At 42.6% G+C, this 18,967-nt stretch overlaps 1 protein-coding gene across 1 annotated transcript in view; it reads right to left on the bottom strand.

Annotated features, from left to right (window-relative positions):
• Nucleotides 1-11,041: 11,041 nt before the first annotated feature.
• The window catches only part of Orp8 (Oxysterol-binding protein-related protein 8), a gene marked incomplete at its 5' end in the record, with an annotated part of 29,996 nt that continues 22,070 nt past the window's right edge, over nt 11,042-18,967 (bottom strand). The window contains 3 exons of the mRNA XM_070081562.1: nt 11,042-11,355; nt 12,273-12,377; nt 17,699-17,842. Of these exons, the coding sequence (XP_069937663.1) occupies nt 11,164-11,355; nt 12,273-12,377; nt 17,699-17,842 (441 nt within the window). The remainder of the gene's footprint in view (nt 11,356-12,272; nt 12,378-17,698; nt 17,843-18,967) is intronic.

Below are 18,967 nucleotides of genomic sequence, written 5' to 3'. Positions count from 1 at the left end.
TTGAAGCATAATAAACTCGCCTTGCTCTCGCCTCCTACATGCCTGCTACACTCCCTGCATGTCTGTTACACTCCCTGCATGTCTGCTACACTCCCTGCATGTCTACTACACTCCCTGCATGTCTGCTACACTCCCTGCATGCCTGCTACACTCCCTGCATGTCTGCTACACTCCCTGCATGTCTGCTACACTCCCTGCATGTCTGTTACACTCCCTGCATGTCTGCTACACTCCCTGCATGTCTACTACACTCCCTGCATGTCTGCTACACTCCCTGCATGCCTGCTACACTTCCTGCATGCCTGCTACACTCCCTGCATGTCTGCTACACTCCCAGCATGTCTGCTACACTCCCAGCATGTCTACTACACTCCCTGCATGTCTGCTACACTCCCTGTATGTCTGCTACACTCCCTGCATGTCTGCTACACTCTGTGCATGTCTGCTACACTCCCTGCATGTCTGCTACACTCCCAGCATGTCTGCTACACTCCCAGCATATCTACTACACTCTCTGCATGTCTACTACACTCCCTGCATGTCTACTACACTCCCTGCATGTCTGCTACACTCTGTGCATGTCTGCTACACTCCCTGCATGTCTGCTACACTCCCAGCATGTCTGCTACACTCCCAGCATGTCTGCTACACTCCCAGCATGTCTGCTACACTCCCAGCATGTCTACTACACTCCCTGCATGTCTGCTACACTCCCTGCATGTCTGCTACACTCCCTGCATGTCTGCTACACTCCCTGCATGACTGCTACACTCCCTGCATGTCTGCTACACTCCCTGCATGTCTGCTACACTCCCTGCATGTCTGCTACACTCCCTGCATGACTGCTACACTCCCTGCATGTCTGCTACACTCCCTGCATGACTGCTACACTCCCTGCATGTCTGCTACACTCCCTGCATGTCTGCTACACTCCCTGCATGTCTGCTACACTCCCTGCATGTCTGCTACACTCCCTGCATGACTGCTACACTCCCTGCATGTCTGCTACACTCCCTGCATGTCTGCTACACTCCCTGCATGTCTGCTACACTCACTGCATATCTACTACACTCCCTGCATGTCTGCTACACTCCCTACAAGTCTGCTACACTCCCAGCATGTCTACTACACTCCCTGCATGTCTGCTACACTCCCTGCATGTTACGACACTCCTTGCATGTCTGCTACACTCCCTGCATGTCTGCTACACTCCCTGCATGTCTACTACACTCCCAGCATGTCTGCTACACTCTTTGCATGTCTGCTACACTCCCTGCATGTCTACTACACTCCCTGCATGTCTGCTACACTCCCTGCATGTCTGCTACACTCCCTGCATGCCTGCTACACTCCCTGCATGCCTGCTACACTCCCTGCATGTCTACTACACTCTCTGCATGTCTACTACACTCCCTGCATGTCTGCTACACTCCCTGCATGTCTGCTACACTCCGTGCATGTCTGCTACACTCCCTGCATGTCTGCTACACTCCCTGCATGTCTGCTACACTCCCAGCATGTCTGCTACACTCCCAGCATGTCTACTACACTCCCTGCATGTCTGCTACACTCCCTGCATGTCTGCTACACTCCCTGCATGTCTGCTACACTCCCTGCATGTCTGCTACACTCCCTGCATGACTGCTACACTCCCTGCATGTCTGCTACACTCCCTGCATGTCTGCTACACTCCCTGCATGACTGCTACACTCCCTGCATGACTGCTACACTCCCTGCATGACTGCTACACTCCCTGCATGTCTGCTACACTCCCTGCATGTCTGCTACACTCCCTGCATGTCTGCTACACTCCCTGCATGTCTGCTACACTCCCTGCATGACTGCTACACTCCCTGCATGTCTGCTACACTCCCTGCATGTCTGCTACACTCCCTACAAGTCTGATACACTCCCAGCATGTCTACTACACTCCCTGCATGTCTGCTACACTCCCTGCATGTTACTACACTCCTTGCATGTCTGCTACACTCCCTGCATGTCTACTACACTCCCAGCATGTCTGCTACACTCTTTGCAGGTCTGCTACACTCCCTGCATGTCTACTACACTCCCTGCATGTCTGCTACACTCCCTGCATGTCTGCTAAACCCCCTGCATGTCTGCTACAATCCCTGCATGTCTACTACACTCCCTGCATGTCTGCTACAATCCCTGCATGTCTACTACACTCCCTGCATGTCTACTACACTCCCTGCATGTCTGCTACACTCCCTGCATGTCTGCTACACTCACTGCATATCTACTACACTCCCTGCATGTCTGCTACACTCTGTGCATGTCTGCTACACTCCCTGCATGTCTGCTACACTCCCTGCATGTCTGCTACACTCCCAGCATGTCTGCTACACTCGCAGCAAGTCTACTACACTCCCTGCATGTCTGCTACACTCCCTGCATGTCTGCTACACTCCCTGCATGTCTGCTACACTCCCTGCATGACTGCTACACTCCCTGCATGTCTGCTACACTCCCTGCATGTCTGCTACACTCCCTGCATGACTGCTACACTCCCTGCATGTCTGCTACACTCCCTGCATGACTGCTACACTCCCTGCATGACTGCTACGCTCCCTGCATGTCTGCTACACTCCCTGCATGTCTGCTACACTCCCTGCATGTCTGCTACACTCCCTGCATGTCTGCTACACTCCCTGCATGTCTGCTACACTCCCTGCATGTCTGCTACACTCCCTGCATGACTGCTACACTCCCTGCATGTCTGCTACACTCCCTGCATGTCTGCTACACTCCCTGCATGTCTGCTACACTCACTGCATATCTACTACACTCCCTGCATGTCTGCTACACTCCCTACAAGTCTGCTACACTCCCAGCATGTCTACTACACTCCCTGCATGTCTGCTACACTCCCTGCATGTCTGCTACACTCCCTGCATGTCTACTACACTCCCAGCATGTCTGCTACACTCTTTGCATGTCTGCTACACTCCCTGCATGTCTACTACACTCCCTGCATGTCTGCTACACTCCCTGCATGTCTGCTACACTCCCTGCATGCCTGCTACACTCCCTGCATGCCTGCTACACTCCCTGCATGCCTGCTACACTCCCTGCATGTCTACTACACTCTCTGCATGTCTACTACACTCCCTGCATGTCTGCTACACTCCCTGCATGTCTGCTACACTCCGTGCATGTCTGCTACACTCCGTGCATGTCTGCTACACTCCCTGCATGTCTGCTACATTCCCTGCATGTCTGCTACACTGCCAGCATGTCTGCTACACTCCCAGCATGTCTACTACACTCCCTGCATGTCTGCTACACTCCCTGCATGTCTGCTACACTCCCTGCATGTCTGCTACACTCCCTGCATGACTGCTACACTCCCTGCATGTCTGCTACACTCCCTGCATGTCTGCTACACTCCCTGCATGACTGCTACACTCCCTGCATGACTGCTACACTCCCTGCATGACTGCTACACTCCCTGCATGTCTGCTACACTCCCTGCATGTCTGCTACACTCCCTGCATGTCTACTACACTCCCTGCATGTCTGCTACAATCCCTGCATGTCTACTACACTCCCTGCATGTCTGCTACACTCCCTGCATGTCTGCTACACTCCCTGCATGTCTGCTACAATCCCTGCATGTCTGCTACACTCCCTGCATGACTGCTACACTCCCTGCATGTCTGCTACACTCCCTGCATGTCTGCTACACTCCCTACAAGTCTGATACACTCCCAGCATGTCTACTACACTCCCTGCATGTCTGCTACACTCCCTGCATGTTACTACACTCCTTGCATGTCTGCTACACTCCCTGCATGTCTACTACACTCCCAGCATGTCTGCTACACTCTTTGCATGTCTGCTACACTCCCTGCATGTCTACTACACTCCCTGCATGTCTGCTACACTCCCTGCATGTCTGCTAAACCCCCTGCATGTCTGCTACAATCCCTGCATGTCTACTACACTCCCTGCATGTCTGCTACAATCCCTGCATGTCTACTACACTCCCTGCATGTCTGCTACACTCCCTGCATGTCTGCTACACTCACTGCATATCTACTACACTCCCTGCATGTCTGCTACACTCCCTGCATGCCTGCTACACTCCCTGCATGTCTGCTACACTCCCTACATGTCTGCTACACTCCCTGCATGTCTGCTACACTCCCTGCATGTCTGCTACACTCCCTGCATGTCTGCTACACTCACTGCATATCTACTACACTCCCTGCATGTCTGCTACACTCCCTGCATGCCTGCTACACTCCCTGCATGTCTGCTACACTCCCTACATGTCTGCTACACTCCCTGCATGTCTGCTACACCCCCTGCATATCTGCTACACTCCCTGCATGTCTGCTACACTCCCTGAATGTCTACTACACTCCCTGCATGTCTGCTACACTCCCTGCACGTCTGCTACACTCACTGCATATCTACTACACTCCCTGCATGTCTGCTACACTCCCTGCATGTCTGCTACACTCCCTGCATGTCTGCTACACTCCCTGCATGTCTACTACACTCTCTGCATGTCTACTACACTCCCTGCATGTCTGCTACACTCCCTGCATGTCTGCTACACCCCCTGCATGTCTGCTACACTCCCTGCATGACTGCTACACTCCCTGCATGTCTGCTACACTCCCTGCATGTCTGCTACACACCCTACATGTCTGCTACACTCCCTGCATGTCTGCTACACTCCCAGCAAGTCTACTACACTCCCTGCATGTCTGCTACACTCCCTGCATGTCTGCTACACTCCCTGCATGTCTGCTACACTCCCAGCATGTCTACTACACTCCCTGCATGTCTGCTACACTCCCTGCATGTCTGCTACACTCCCTGCATGTCTGCTACACTCCCTGCATGTCTGCTACACTCCCAGCATGTCTGTTACACTCCCTGCATGTCTGCTACACTCCCTGCATGTCTGCTACACTCCCTGCATATCTGCTACACTCCCTGCATGCCTGCTACACTCCCTGCATGCCTGCTACACTCCCTGCATGCCTGCTACACTCCCTGCATGTCTGCTACACTCCCTGCATGTCTGCTACACTCCCTGCATGCCTGCTACACTCCCTGCATGCCTGCTACACTCCCTGCATGTCTGCTACACTCCCTGCATGTCTGCTACACTCCCTGCATGTCTGCTACACTCCCTGCATGTCTGCTACACTCCCTGCATGCCTGCTACACTCCCTGCATGCCTGCTACACTCCCTTCATGTCTGCTACACTCCCTGCATGCCTGCTACACTCCATCAAACTAACTACGTAATTAAACTAACATCTCCTCCAAGGTAAGTGCAAATATTTCTTATTTATAAATTAAAATGTAAATATTTCTTATTTATAAATTAAAATGTAAATATTTCTTATTTATAAATTAAAATGTAAATATTTCTTATTTATAAATTATGTACATTCTTTTTTCTGTCTCATGAACATGCAAGATTTCAAGTACGTCTTGCTACTTCTACTTACACTTAGGTCACACTACACATACATGTACAAGCATATATATACACACTCCTCTGTGTTTTCTATTTTTCTTACTAGTTCTTGTTCTTGTTTATTTCCTCTTACCTCCATGGGAAAGTGGAACAGAATTCTTCCTCCGTAAGCCATGCGTGTCGTAAGAGGCGACTAAAATGCTGGGAGCAAGGGGCTAGTAGCCCCTACTCCTGTATATATTACTAAATTTGAAAGGAGAAACTTTCATTTTTCCTTTTGGGCCACCCCACCTCAGTGGGATACGGCTGGTGCGTTGAAAGAAAGAAAGAAATTACGTACACATATTTAGGTAGTAGGTTGGTAGACAGCAACCACCCAGGGAAGTACTACCGTCCTGCCAGATGACTGTGAAACAGAAACCTGTAACTGTTTTGCATGATGGTAGGATTGCTGGTTTCTTTTTCTGTCTCATAAACACGCTAGATAACAGGGATATCTTGCTACTCCTACTTACACTTTGGTCACACTTCACAGACACGCACATGCATATATATATATACATACATCTAGGTTTTTCCCCTTTTTCTAAATAGCTCTTGTTCTTCTTTATTTCTTCTATTGTCCATGGGGAAGTGGAAAAGAATCTTTCCTCCGTAAGCCATGCGTGTCGTATGAGGCGACTAAAATGCCGGGAGCAATGGGCTAGTAACCCCTTCTCCTGTAGACATTTACTAAAAAAGAGAAGAAGAAAAACTTTATAAAACTGGGATGCTTAAATGTGCGTGGATGTAGTGCGGATGACAAGAAACAGATGATTGCTGATGTTATGAATGAAAAGAAGTTGGATGTCCTGGCCCTAAGCGAAACAAAGCTGAAGGGGGTAGGTGAGTTTCAGTGGGGGGAAATAAATGGGATTAAATCTGGAGTATCTGAGAGAGTTAGAGCAAAGGAAGGGGTAGCAGTAATGTTAAATGATCAGTTATGGAAGGAGAAAAGAGAATATGAATGTGTAAATTCAAGAATTATGTGGATTAAAGTAAAGGTTGGATGCGAAAAGTGGGTCATAATAAGCGTGTATGCACCTGGAGAAGAGAGGAATGTAGAGGAGAGAGAGAGATTTTGGGAGATGTTAAGTGAATGTATAGGAGCCTTTGAACCAAGTGAGAGAGTAATTGTGGTAGGGGACCTGAATGCTAAAGTAGGAGAAACTTTTAGAGAGGGTGTGGAAGGTAAGTTTGGGGTGCCAGGTGTAAATGATAATGGGAGCCCTTTGATTGAACTTTGTATAGAAAGGGGTTTAGTTATAGGTAATACATATTTTAAGAAAAAGAGGATAAATAAGTATACAAGATATGATGCAGGGCGAAATGACAGTAGTTTGTTGGATTATGTATTGGTAGATAAAAGACTGTTGAGTAGACTTCAGGATGTACATGTTTATAGAGGGGCCACAGATATATCAGATCACTTTCTAGTTGTAGCTACACTGAGAGTAAAAGGTAGATGGGATACAAGGAGAATAGAAGCATCAGGGAAGAGAGAGGTGAAGGTTTATAAACTAAAAGAGGAGGCAGTTAGGGTAAGATATAAACAGCTATTGGAGGATAGATGGGCAAATGAGAGCATAGGCAATGGGATTGAAGAGGTATGGGGTAGGTTTAAAAATGTAGTGTTAGAGTGTTCAGCAGAAGTTTGTGGTTACAGGAAAGTGGGTGCGGGAGGGAAGAGGAGCGATTGGTGGAATGATGATGTAAAGAGAGTAGTAAGGGAGAAAAAGTTAGCATATGAGAAGTTTTTACAAAGTAGAAGTGATGCAAGGAGGGAAGAGTATATGGAGAAAAAGAGAGAGGTTAAGAGAGTGGTGAAGCAATGTAAAAAGAGAGCAAATGAGAGAGTGGGTGAGATGTTATCAACAAATTTTGTTGAAAATAAGAAAAAGTTTTGGAGTGAGATTAACAAGTTAAGAAAGCCTAGAGAACAAATGGATTTGTCAGTTAAAAATAGGAGAGGAGAGTTATTAAATGGAGAGTTAGAGGTATTGGGAAGATGGAGGGAATATTTTGAGGAATTGTTAAATGTTGATGAAGATAGGGAAGCTGTGATATCGTGTATAGGACAAGGAGGAATAACATCTTGTAGGAGTGAAGAAGAGCCAGTTGTGAGTGTCGGGGAAGTTTGTGAGGCAATGGGTAAAATGAAAGAGGGTAAGGCAGCCAGGATTGATGGGATAAAGATAGAAATGTTAAAAGCAGGTGGGGATATAGTTTTGGAGTGGTTGGTGCAATTATTTAATAAATGTATGGAAGAGGGTAAGTACCTAGGGATTGGCAGAGAGCATGCATAGTTCCTTTGCATAAAGGCAAAGGGGATAAAAGAGAGTGCAAAAATTATAGGGGGATAAGTCTGCTGAGTATACCTGGTAAAGTGTATGGTAGAGTTAGAGTTATTATTGAAAGAATTAAGAGTAAGACGGAGAATAGGATAGCAGATGAACAAGGAGGCTTTAGGAAAGGTAGGGGGTGTGTGGACCAGGTGTTTACAGTGAAACATATAAGTGAACAGTATTTAGATAAGGCTAAAGAGGTCTTTGTGGCATTTATGGATTTGGAAAAGGCATATGACAGGGTGGATAGGGGGGCAATGTGGCAGATGTTGCAAGTGTATGGTGTAGGAGGTAGGTTACTGAAAGCAGTGAAGAGTTTTTACGAGGATAGTGAGGCTCAAGTTAGAGTATGTAGGAAAGAGGGAAATTATTTCCCAGTAAAAGTAGGGCTTAGACAAGGATGTGTGATGTCACCGTGGTTGTTTAATATATTTATAGATGGGGTTGTAAGAGAAGTAAATGCGAGGGTCTTGGCAAGAGGCGTGGAGTTAAAAGATAAAGAATCACACACAAAGTGGGAGTTGTCACAGCTGCTCTTTGCTGATGACACTGTGCTCTTGGGAGATTCTGAAGAGAAGTTGCAGAGATTGGTGGATGAATTTGGAAGGGTGTGCAAAAGAAGAAAATTAAAGGTGAATACAGGAAAGAGTAAGGTTATGAGGATAACAAAAAGATTAGGTGATGAAAGATTGAATATCAGATTGGAGGGAGAGAGTATGGAGGAGGTGAATGTATTCAGATATTTGGGAGTGGACGTGTCAGCGGATGGGTCTATGAAAGATGAGGTGAATCATAGAATTGATGAGGGGAAAAGAGTGAGTGGTGCACTTAGGAGTCTGTGGAGACAAAGAACTTTGTCCTTGGAGGCAAAGAGGGGAATGTATGAGAGTATAGTTTTACCAACGCTCTTATATGGGTGTGAAGCATGGGTGATGAATGTTGCAGCGAGGAGAAGGCTGGAGGCAGTGGAGATGTCATGTCTGAGGGCAATGTGTGGTGTGAATATAATGACGAGAATTCGTAGTTTGGAAGTTAGGAGGAGGTGCGGGATTACCAAAACTGTTGTCCAGAGGGCTGAGGAAGGGTTGTTGAGGTGGTTCGGACATGTAGAGAGAATGGAGCGAAACAGAATGACTTCAAGAGTGTATCAGTCCGTAGTGGAAGGAAGGCGGGGTAGGGGTCGGCCTAGGAAAGGTTGGAGAGAGGGGGTAAAGGAGGTTTTGTGTGCGAGGGGCTTGGACTTCCAGCAGGCATGCGTGAGCGTGTTTGATAGGAGTGAATGGAGACAAATGGTTTTTAATACTTGACGTGCTGTTGGAGTGTGAGCAAAGTAACATTTATGAAGGGGTTCAGGGAAACCGGCAGGCCGGACTTGAGTCCTGGAGATGGGAAGTACAGTGCCTGCACTCTGAAGGAGGGGTGTAAATGTTGCAGTTTAAAAACTGTAGTGTAAAGCACCCTTCTGGCAAGACAGTGATGGAGTGAATGATGGTGGAAGTTTTTCTTTTTCGGGCCACCTTGGTGGGAATCGGCCAGTGTGATAATAATAAAAAAAAAATATTGTTTGTGGATAGTGGTGGTGGCAGAAGCCTCCTCCACCACTAATATGTACAGCTTCTCTCAGTGACCATTATAAACCCAACAACAACACTTACATCACTTTCTCCTCACATACATTATGACATTTTATTCATTCTAGAGTATATATCATCTTTCTATATTATTAATATTGTTTATTATGTCATATTAGATGAATTGTGGTAGATAAATAAGCTGTAGAGTTGATAATACTGTCATAGTACTATTCTGTCACGTCCTCTGAGAGCAGGAACGGATTAATTGGATTTCCATTATTTCTTATGGGGAAATTAAATCAGATAACGGTAAAATCGGTTAAAGACAAGCTCTCTGGAACGGATTAATATCATTAACTGAGGGTCCACTGTAGTTCAAAGGGTCATTTGAAGGTCATTTGAATTATAATGTCTGCACACTTCTGGTAAGACAGCTATTGAAAGAATGAAGGTGAGTGTGTAGTTTTTTAGATCACCTTACCTCAGTGGGAGATGACCAATGTGGTATAAAAAAAATTGTACCAGTAAGTAAACACAGCTATTTGCATATTTAAAAATTTATAAGTACTGTACAATGACTATCTTCAATACAAATTTAATGCCACAAAAATAAAGAAGTGAATGTTTTCAGATATTTGGAAGTTGACGTGTCAGTGGATGGATTTATGAAGGATGAGGTTAATCATAGAAATGATGAAGGAAAAAAGGTGAGTGGTACATTGAGGTATATGTGGAGACAAAAAGTGTTATCTATGGAGGCAAAGAAGGGAATGTATGAGAGTATAGTAGTACCAACACTCTTATAAGGGTGTGAAGCTTGGGTTGTAAATGCTGCAGCAAGGAGGCAGTGCAGATGTCCTGTCTAAGGGCAATGTGTGGTGTAAATATTATGCAGAAAATTCAGAGTGTGGAAATTAGGAGAAAGTGTGGAGTTAATAAAAGTATTAGTCAGAGGGCTGAAGAAGGGTTGTTGAGGTGGTTTGGTCATTTAGAGAGAATGGATCAAAGTAGAATTTCATGGAGAGTGTATAAATCTGTGGGGAAAGGAAGGCGGGGTAGGGGTCATCCTTGAAAAGGTTGGAGAGAGACGGTAAAGGAAGTTTTGTGGGCGAGGGGCTTGGACTTCCAGCAAGCGTGCGTGAGTGTGTTAGATAGGAGTGAACAGAGACGAATGGTATTTGGGACCTGACGAGCTGTTGGAGTGTGAGCAGGGTAATATTTAGTGAAGGGATTCAGGGGAACCGGTTATTTTATATAGCCAGACTTGAGTCCTGGAAATGGGAAGTACAATGCCTGCACTTTAAGGGAGGGGTTTGGGATATTGGCAGTTTGGAGGAATATGTTGTGTATCTTTATACGTATATACTTCTAAACTGTTGTATTCTAAGCACCTCTGCAAAAACAGTGATTATGTGTGAGTGAGATGAAAGTGTTGAATGATGATGAAAGTATTTTCTTTTTGGGGATTTTCTTTCTTTTTTGGGTCACCCTGCCTCGGTGGGAGACGGCCAACTTGTTAAAAAAAAAAGATTATAAAAAATTCTGTTTTTTCTTAACCCGCCGGCCGTTCCCACCAAGGCAGGGTGACCCAAAAAGAGAGAAAAAAACTTTCATCATCATTCATACATAATTAATGTCTGCAGAGGCACTCAGATACGATAGTTAAGAGCCAATATACCAAACCCCTCCTTTAAAGTCCCAGCATTGTACTTTTGGGAAGTACAAAAAATTCAGTATCACTCTAAAAATAAAATGCTGTACTTACCTCACACTTAGGATCTACACTGACTATGGAAGCAGTTCTGATCATGGGTGCTTTATGTCTGGTTTTAGTAGATATTATATAGTTATACTCATACTGGAAGAGATCTGTCCTTGGATCCCAAGGTCGAAGGTCCGAGTATTGATAAACATAAACACCGCTCACTGGGTCCTGCCAAAAATTTTACATCAATTAATCATGAAGGCTTCCCATGTAATTTGTTACCAATGCTGGAGGTGATAAACGATTACATAGAATACATTCAAATTTCACATTTATGGTACCTCTAAAAACACTCAAATATGGTCCAAGTCCAGTAACTGAATGAGTGAACATGAGCCTCAACCTTCATTTGGGAAACCTTAACAAGCCACAGGTTTTTTGTTTCCACCATGGGGATGCTATACTATACCATATCGTCTTTCCCTGAACTTCTCAGAAAAATATGAAGTGTTCTTGCCTCTGAATAAATTACTCACTGGATTTTTTTATGTAACTTGCCTGCATCTGTTTAATATCAAATAATAGTTCCAGAATCATTTTTCCATGGACCCATCTCTAACAACGTCTCAATTGGAAAGGAAAATTACAAACACAGGTACCACGAACCACACAGGAATGAAGAGTGTACTGTAAACGTATATCAAATGTTAGTGTCAAAGAAATGACCAGCAATTTTAACAGTGTAAAATGTTTAAACAGGATTCTGTTTCACATACGATAGTATCTCCCTGGATACACAAATAACCTGCACATATGAGAGAGGTATTGTGCCTTTTTGTTCTTTATCTCCCTGGATAGTTGTTGTCTACCAATCTACTACTATTCTCCATATTCTCCATATGATTACACTATCTTCACATAATTTCAGTCGAAGAGTAAGTAAAGATCTTCTCAAGTTCAATGCATCTCTCATAAGTTAAATATTTTCTGTATTTTTACCAAGGATAGTCACACATTTAAGACTTGAATACTATAAAGAATGAAAAGGCAAATACATGATTAAGGAGTAAGGTTAGGGTGGAGTAGAATGTCTGTTATCTTGTCCTCTTATTTGGTATACACAGTACAGAGTTATGCACACTAACCTGTGTAAAGTACCTTGGTACCCATTCTTCACACTTTGCTTTTCTCTCATTGGCTGCACTCCGTTGTGCTTCCTCCAAAATGGTTTTTTCTTCAGTAGCTGCAATCTGTAAAACATTAACATAAGTTTTTGAATCACATTATAAATCTTGACAGCTTACCTACCCACCTGCTTTTCTAACTACACATTCTGATCTACATCTGCTATATATGGGCTTTTCCACTATAAAATATTGTGGTTTATGCAAAACAAACAAAAAGAGACTTAATGCATTCCTTCAAAAACTACACAGATGCCTTAAGGGTCATTGTTGGCCTCATTTATGCTTCTAGTATTGTATAATATTAATACTGATCTCAAAAAACAATTGAGTACATCCAATGATGATGCCAAAATACTAGAACACCTGGATAACTAAAGCTTCTACAAGACCACAAACTACTGCAAAAAGACTTGTGTAAGACATTCAGCTTGAGCAGAAAACTCATGGAATTACTCAGAGAAAAATGCCATACAAAAGCTGGGGAAAAATATACTAAGGCTCACTAGAGAGAGAAATAAAGGATTTGAGACTATAAATAATTACTAAAACAACATAATGTTCAGATACTACATAATACTAGCACCAGACGAGTAGAACGTCTCTTGGAACTCATGTTAACCTGGTACAGGAAGGAACTGCTTATACAGCAGGTTAGGTTCCGAGCTACCAGTGTAAAGTGAAAAATCACTATAAAGAGAATCATAGCTTTTTTTTTACTTTAAAATGCATATAAAAACCTGATATGATGTAGGGCGAAATGACAGTAGTTTGTTGGATTATGTATTGGTAGATAAAAGACTGTTGAGTAGACTTCAGGATGTACATGTTTATAGAGGGCCCACAGATATATCAGATAACTTTCTAGTTGTAGCTGCACTGAGAGTAAAAGGTAGATGGGATACAAGGAGAATAGAAGCATCAGGGAAGAGAGGTGAAGGTTTATAAACTAAAAGAGGAGGCAGTTAGGGTAAGATATAAACAGCTATTGGAGGATAGATGGGCTAATGAGAGCATAGGAAATGGGGTCGAAGAGGTATGTGGTAGGTTTAAAAATGTAGTGTTAGAGTGTTCAGCAGAAGTTTGTGGTTACAGGAAAGTGGTTGTGGGAGGGAAGAGGAGCGATTGGTGGAATGATGATGTAAAGAGAGTAGTAAGGGAGAAAAAGTTAGCATATGAGAAGTTTTTACAAAGTAGAAGTGATGCAAGGAGGGAAGAGTATATGGAGAAAAAGAGAGAGGTTAAGAGAGTGGTGAAGCAATGTAAAAAGAGAGCAAATGAGAGAGTGGGTGAGATGTTATCAACAAATTTTGTTGAAAATAAGAAAAAGTTTTGGAGTGAGATTAACAAGTTAAGAAAGCCTAGAGAACAAATGGATATGTCAGTTAAAAATAGGAGAGGAGAGTTATTAAATGGAGAGTTAGAGGTATTGGGAAGATGGAGGGAATATTTTGAGGAATTGTTAAATGTTGATGAAGATAGGGAAGTTGTGATTTCGTGTATAGGGCAAGGAGGAATAACATCTTGTAGGAGTGAGGAAGAGCCAGTTGTGAGTGTGGGGGAAGTTCGTGAGGCAGTAGGTAAAATGAAAGGGGGTAAGGCAGCCAGGATTGATGGGATAAAGATAAAAAGAGTTATTATTGAAAGAATTAAGAGTAAGACGGAGAATAGGATAGGAGATGAACAAGGAGGCTTTAGGAAAGGTAGGGGGGGTGTGGACCAGGTGTTTACAGTGAAACATATAAGTGAACAGTATTTAGATAAGGCTAAAAAGGTCTTTGTGGCATTTATGGATTTGGAAAAGGCGTATGACAGAGTGGATAGGGGGGCAATGTGGCAGATGTTGCAGGTGTATGGTGTAGGAGGTAGGTTACTGAAAGCAGTGAAGAGTTTTTACGAGAATAGTGAGGCTCAAGTTAGAGTATGTAGGAAAGAGGGAAATTATTTCCCAGTAAAAGAAGGCCTTAGACAAGGATGTGTGATGTCACCATGGTTGTTTAATATATTTATAGATGGGGTTGTAAGAGAAGTAAATGCAAGGGTCTTGGCAAGAGGCGTGGAGTTAAAAGATAAAGAATCACACATAAAGTGGGAGTTGTCACAGTTGCTCTTTGCTGATGACACTGTGCTCTTGGGAGATTCTGAAGAGAAGTTGCAGAGATTGGTGGATGAATTTGGTAGGGTGTGCAAAAGAAGAAAATTAAAGGTGAATACAGGAAAGAGTAAGGTTATGAGGATAACAAAAAGATTAGGTGATGAAAGATTGAATATCAGATTGGAGGGAGAGAGTATGGAGGAGGTGAATGTATTCAGATATTTGGGAGTGGACGTGTCAGCCGATGGGTCTATGAAAGATGAGGTGAATCATAGAATTGATGAGGGGAAAAGGGTGAGTGGTGCACTTAGGAGTCTGTGGAGACAAAGAACTTTGTCCTTGGAGGCAAAGAGGGGAATGTATGAGAGTATAGTTTTACCAACGCTCTTATATGGGTGTGAAGCATGGGTGATGAATGTTGCAGCGAGGAGAAGGCTGGAGGCAGTGGAGATATCATGTCTGAGGGCAATGTGTGGTGTGAATATAATGCAGAGAATTCGTAGTTTGGAAGTTAGGAGGAGGTGCGGGATTACCAAAACTGTTGTCCAGAGGGCTGAGGAAGGGCTGTTGAGGTGGTTCGGACATGTATAGAGAATGGAGCGAAACAGAATGACTTCAAGAGTGTATCAGTCTGTAGTGGAAGGAAGGCAGGGTAGGGGTCGGCCTAGGAAAGGTTGGAGGGAGGGGGTAAAGGAGGTTTTGTGTGCAAGGGGCTTGGAGCATGTTTGATAGGAGTGAATGGAGACAAATGGTTTTTAATACTTGACGTGCTGTTGGAGTGTGAGCAAAGTAACATTTATGAAGGGGTTCAGAGAAACCAGCAGGCCGGACTTGAGTCCTGGAGATGGGAAGTACAGTGCCTGCACTCTGAAGGAGGGGTGTTAATGTTGCAGTTTAAAAACTGTAGTGTAAAGCACCCTTCTGGCAAGACAGTGATGGAGTGAATGATGGTAAAAGTTTTTCTTTTTCGGGCCACCCTGCCTTGGTGGGAATCGGCCAGTGTGATAATAAAAAAAAAAAAAAAAACTGATAACATATTTACACTATCATATATAAAGTGAGCAATGTAGCTAGGCCTTAAAAAATGTATATACAGTACACACATTACTTACCTTAAAATATTTTCATCCTTATTTTATAGTGAGTGGTGAAAATATTTTTTGTAAGAAGTCTGAATAAATGAAGAATGGGTATAACTGAAAAACCTCTGCATTAGTGAAACGTCGTAAAACAGGGCCCTCCTGTACTTAATGACCAAATATGAATCAGATAAGTATGTGTTTTCTGTAGCATTTATCAAAATAAAGATTCATTAAGTACTGAAGGTGGTAAGTATAGTGCCTGCACTCTGAAAGAGGGGTTAAACTGTGACATGTGTGCACCTGTGGCAAGACAACTACTGAATGAAGATTATCGAGTTTTTTTTTTTTTTTTTTTTTTTTTTTTTTTTTTGGGAGGGGGGGGGGGTCACCCTACCTTGGTGGGAGATGGCTGCAAGTTTTAAAGAATCATAACAAAGATGGACTATGTAGCAGTAATTTTGCTAGCAAAGGCATGCTACTAAATAGGTTATAGAAACAAATGATGCATGATAATGTATATAGAAAGATTTAAACATATTAGATTTGACTACCTTAAAATAAAAAATAAAATAAAAAAAAGGGGCAAAAATTAATTACTTTTAAGTGTAACAAGTTATATGAAAAATGGACAGGATCGATTCAGTGTCTCCTACTGCAGGGAGAACCATAATGTGCATTCAAGTTAGCAAAACACGCAAAAAAAACAAAAAAACAAAAAATACGAGAGAAAAATAACTCCTTTTAACAGAGCCATGAATGTTGGAAAGCACTGCAGGACTAGAATAGGTACATAAATGTAGGGAACTTGAAGAGTCGGTGTAACATATTTGAAAAGGAAGATGGTCGACCACGCTCATGACCGATATCCTGTAAACTACACTAAGTAATCAGAAACTCCCATGTACATTTGCCTTCAGTCTTCTTCATGCTTACTTCCATTCCCCATATAGTTTCATGCATGACTAGAAAAACACAAGTTTATACATGTGCAGTATATGTAAAAGCTAAAATTTTAGTGTACATATAAAAAATGTGGAAAAATTGAAAAGAATAAGAGTGACAGCTGGATGGCCAGGCAGGACAGACACAGACAGACAGACACACACACACACACACACACACACACACACACACACACACACACACACACACACACACACACACACACACACACACTCACACACTCACACACTCACACACTCACACACTCACACACTCACACTCACACACTCACTCACACACTCACACACTCACACACTCACACTCACTCACTTCTCACCATGCTTGTAACTCACCTGTCAGGCAAATGATTAATTTCTCATCGAACACTTATATCTCACCTGTCAGGCAAACAATGCATTTCTAAACACACTTACTCATACCAGACAGTTTACTTGTCAGGCAAACAGATCATTTCTTACAACACTTGTTACCTCACCTGTAAAGTAAACAATACATTTCTCACCTTACACATATACTTCACTTATTAGGGAAACAATACATTTCTCACCATACATTCATATCTTACTTGCAAGGCAAATGATACATTTCTTACCATGCACTTGTACTTCACCTGCAGGGCAAACAATACATTTCTCACCATACAAATTTCATTTATAAAACAAACAATACATTTCTTACCACTCATACCTCACCTGCAAGGCAAATAATACATTCCTCACTACTAAGTGATGGACAATCTACATTTTTTTCTGATACCAATACTCAATTTTAGGTCAATAGTGATGCCATCAACATTAACCAGTGCCCACTAATATTGATATTTTGGCACATCCCTAGCAACTACTCACTCATACCTCACCTATAAGGCAAACTATACAGTTCTTACCAAACATTCATTCACACCTTACCTGTAAGGCAAACAGCATGTTCCTTACCATTCAGTCATAGGTCATCTGATTAGCAAACAATACAATTTTTGCCACACATTTCACCTGCCAAGCAAATATTGCATCTACAAATTTTAGTAAATGTTTTACACCAACAGGTTTTGTTTATATAAGCCTTTTGGTTTTAGTGTTGTTTTACTGCAAATGGTAAACACTTCAATTATTTTTGTTGTTTGTTTAAATGACACACACCAATTATTTTCCTTTATCTACATTTCAATGGCAAACACATATGTTGCCTTTAATGTTTGTATAATATTACAATTACAGTTACCAGTATACAATATTTACCAGTCTTACCTGATCATCATTTTTAATGGCATATGAAACTAGCTGCCAGAGTCTTTCCGACTCAAACTGCCCCTGCTGGTCAAGTGCCACCGTGTACCGCTCAAGTCGCTGTGACTTCACTTCAGGAGTAGCATGCCACAGTACTTCTTCTTCCTAAAATGCAATGATAATATACAATATTATTATTATGACTATTAAAAAGTCTCTAGTCATTGAAAATACCTTCTATCTCCTATTTACCTTAATGAACTGGAAGACCAGAAGACAGGGTAAATCTTGTGAGGAAAAAAGCCTATATTTTAAAAACTTGCTAAAAATCTAATTATTATTTATTATTGTTCAGGAAGAACACTTGAAAGTGAACTGCATTAAAATTGGTTAAAGATTAAGAGTCCATTAATAATTTGATTTTGTCATATACAATTCCAACATATATTACTCTCAGCTACAACATTCACAAAAGTTAAACAAAATTAAGACTCCCAAAAAATACCTTTCCAGTATGTTTTGTTTTTTGTTTTTTTTTTTTTTGCCACATTAACTTTACTAAGAAAGGTGATTCAAGTAAGGAAACACATTCATTATCAATCATTCCACCTTTCCATAAAAATATAAATATCATAATTCAATGAGCCGCTGAAGCATAAAATCTCCAGTCATCCTTCAGTGTGTAGGCTCTGTACTTCCAACCTCCATTTAAAGTGTCAGTCTATTAAATTTACATCAAGAGTCAAAGAGTCAACTGCAGTCATAATGCACAGCTTGAATTTATGTAACTATTGCTGCTCAGTTTCAACAAACACCAACAGCAGAACCTGCAATGACAAATAGACCATGGAAAGGAGAGCAACGAAGGGAGGAGGAAGAAAGGGAGGAGGAAGAGGAAGGGAAAGAGAAAGAATGGGAGAGAAGGAAGGGAGAGAGAAGGAAAGGAGAGAGAAGGGAGAGAGGAGGGTGGAAGGAAGGAAGCATGGAAGGAAGAGGTGTCAGTGGAGGAGGAGGAGGAGGAGTTGGTATCAGTGGCAGAGGTATCAAACAGAGAATTAATGTATAAAGGTTTATTAAGGAAAAAAAAGATATGGCAAGCATTCAAATATGAGATGGACTCACTATACTGACAACTCCCACAGCAGAAGAGGACAGAATGTAACTCAGCAAGACAATACTTCAGAGTGAATATTTGTGATGTATCATAAGAAAGTGCCACACTACTGTATAATTGAGTCATACTCTAGTTAACTGTGCCTAGGATCATTCATGAGTGTTCAGGAGCAAAGA

This window comes from Cherax quadricarinatus, unplaced genomic scaffold (assembly GCF_038502225.1).
Source record: "Cherax quadricarinatus isolate ZL_2023a unplaced genomic scaffold, ASM3850222v1 Contig3108, whole genome shotgun sequence".
NCBI classification, from domain to species: domain Eukaryota; kingdom Metazoa; phylum Arthropoda; class Malacostraca; order Decapoda; family Parastacidae; genus Cherax; species Cherax quadricarinatus.
Note: the sequence above shows the minus strand (reverse complement) of the source record. Positions and strands in the feature narration are given on the sequence as shown.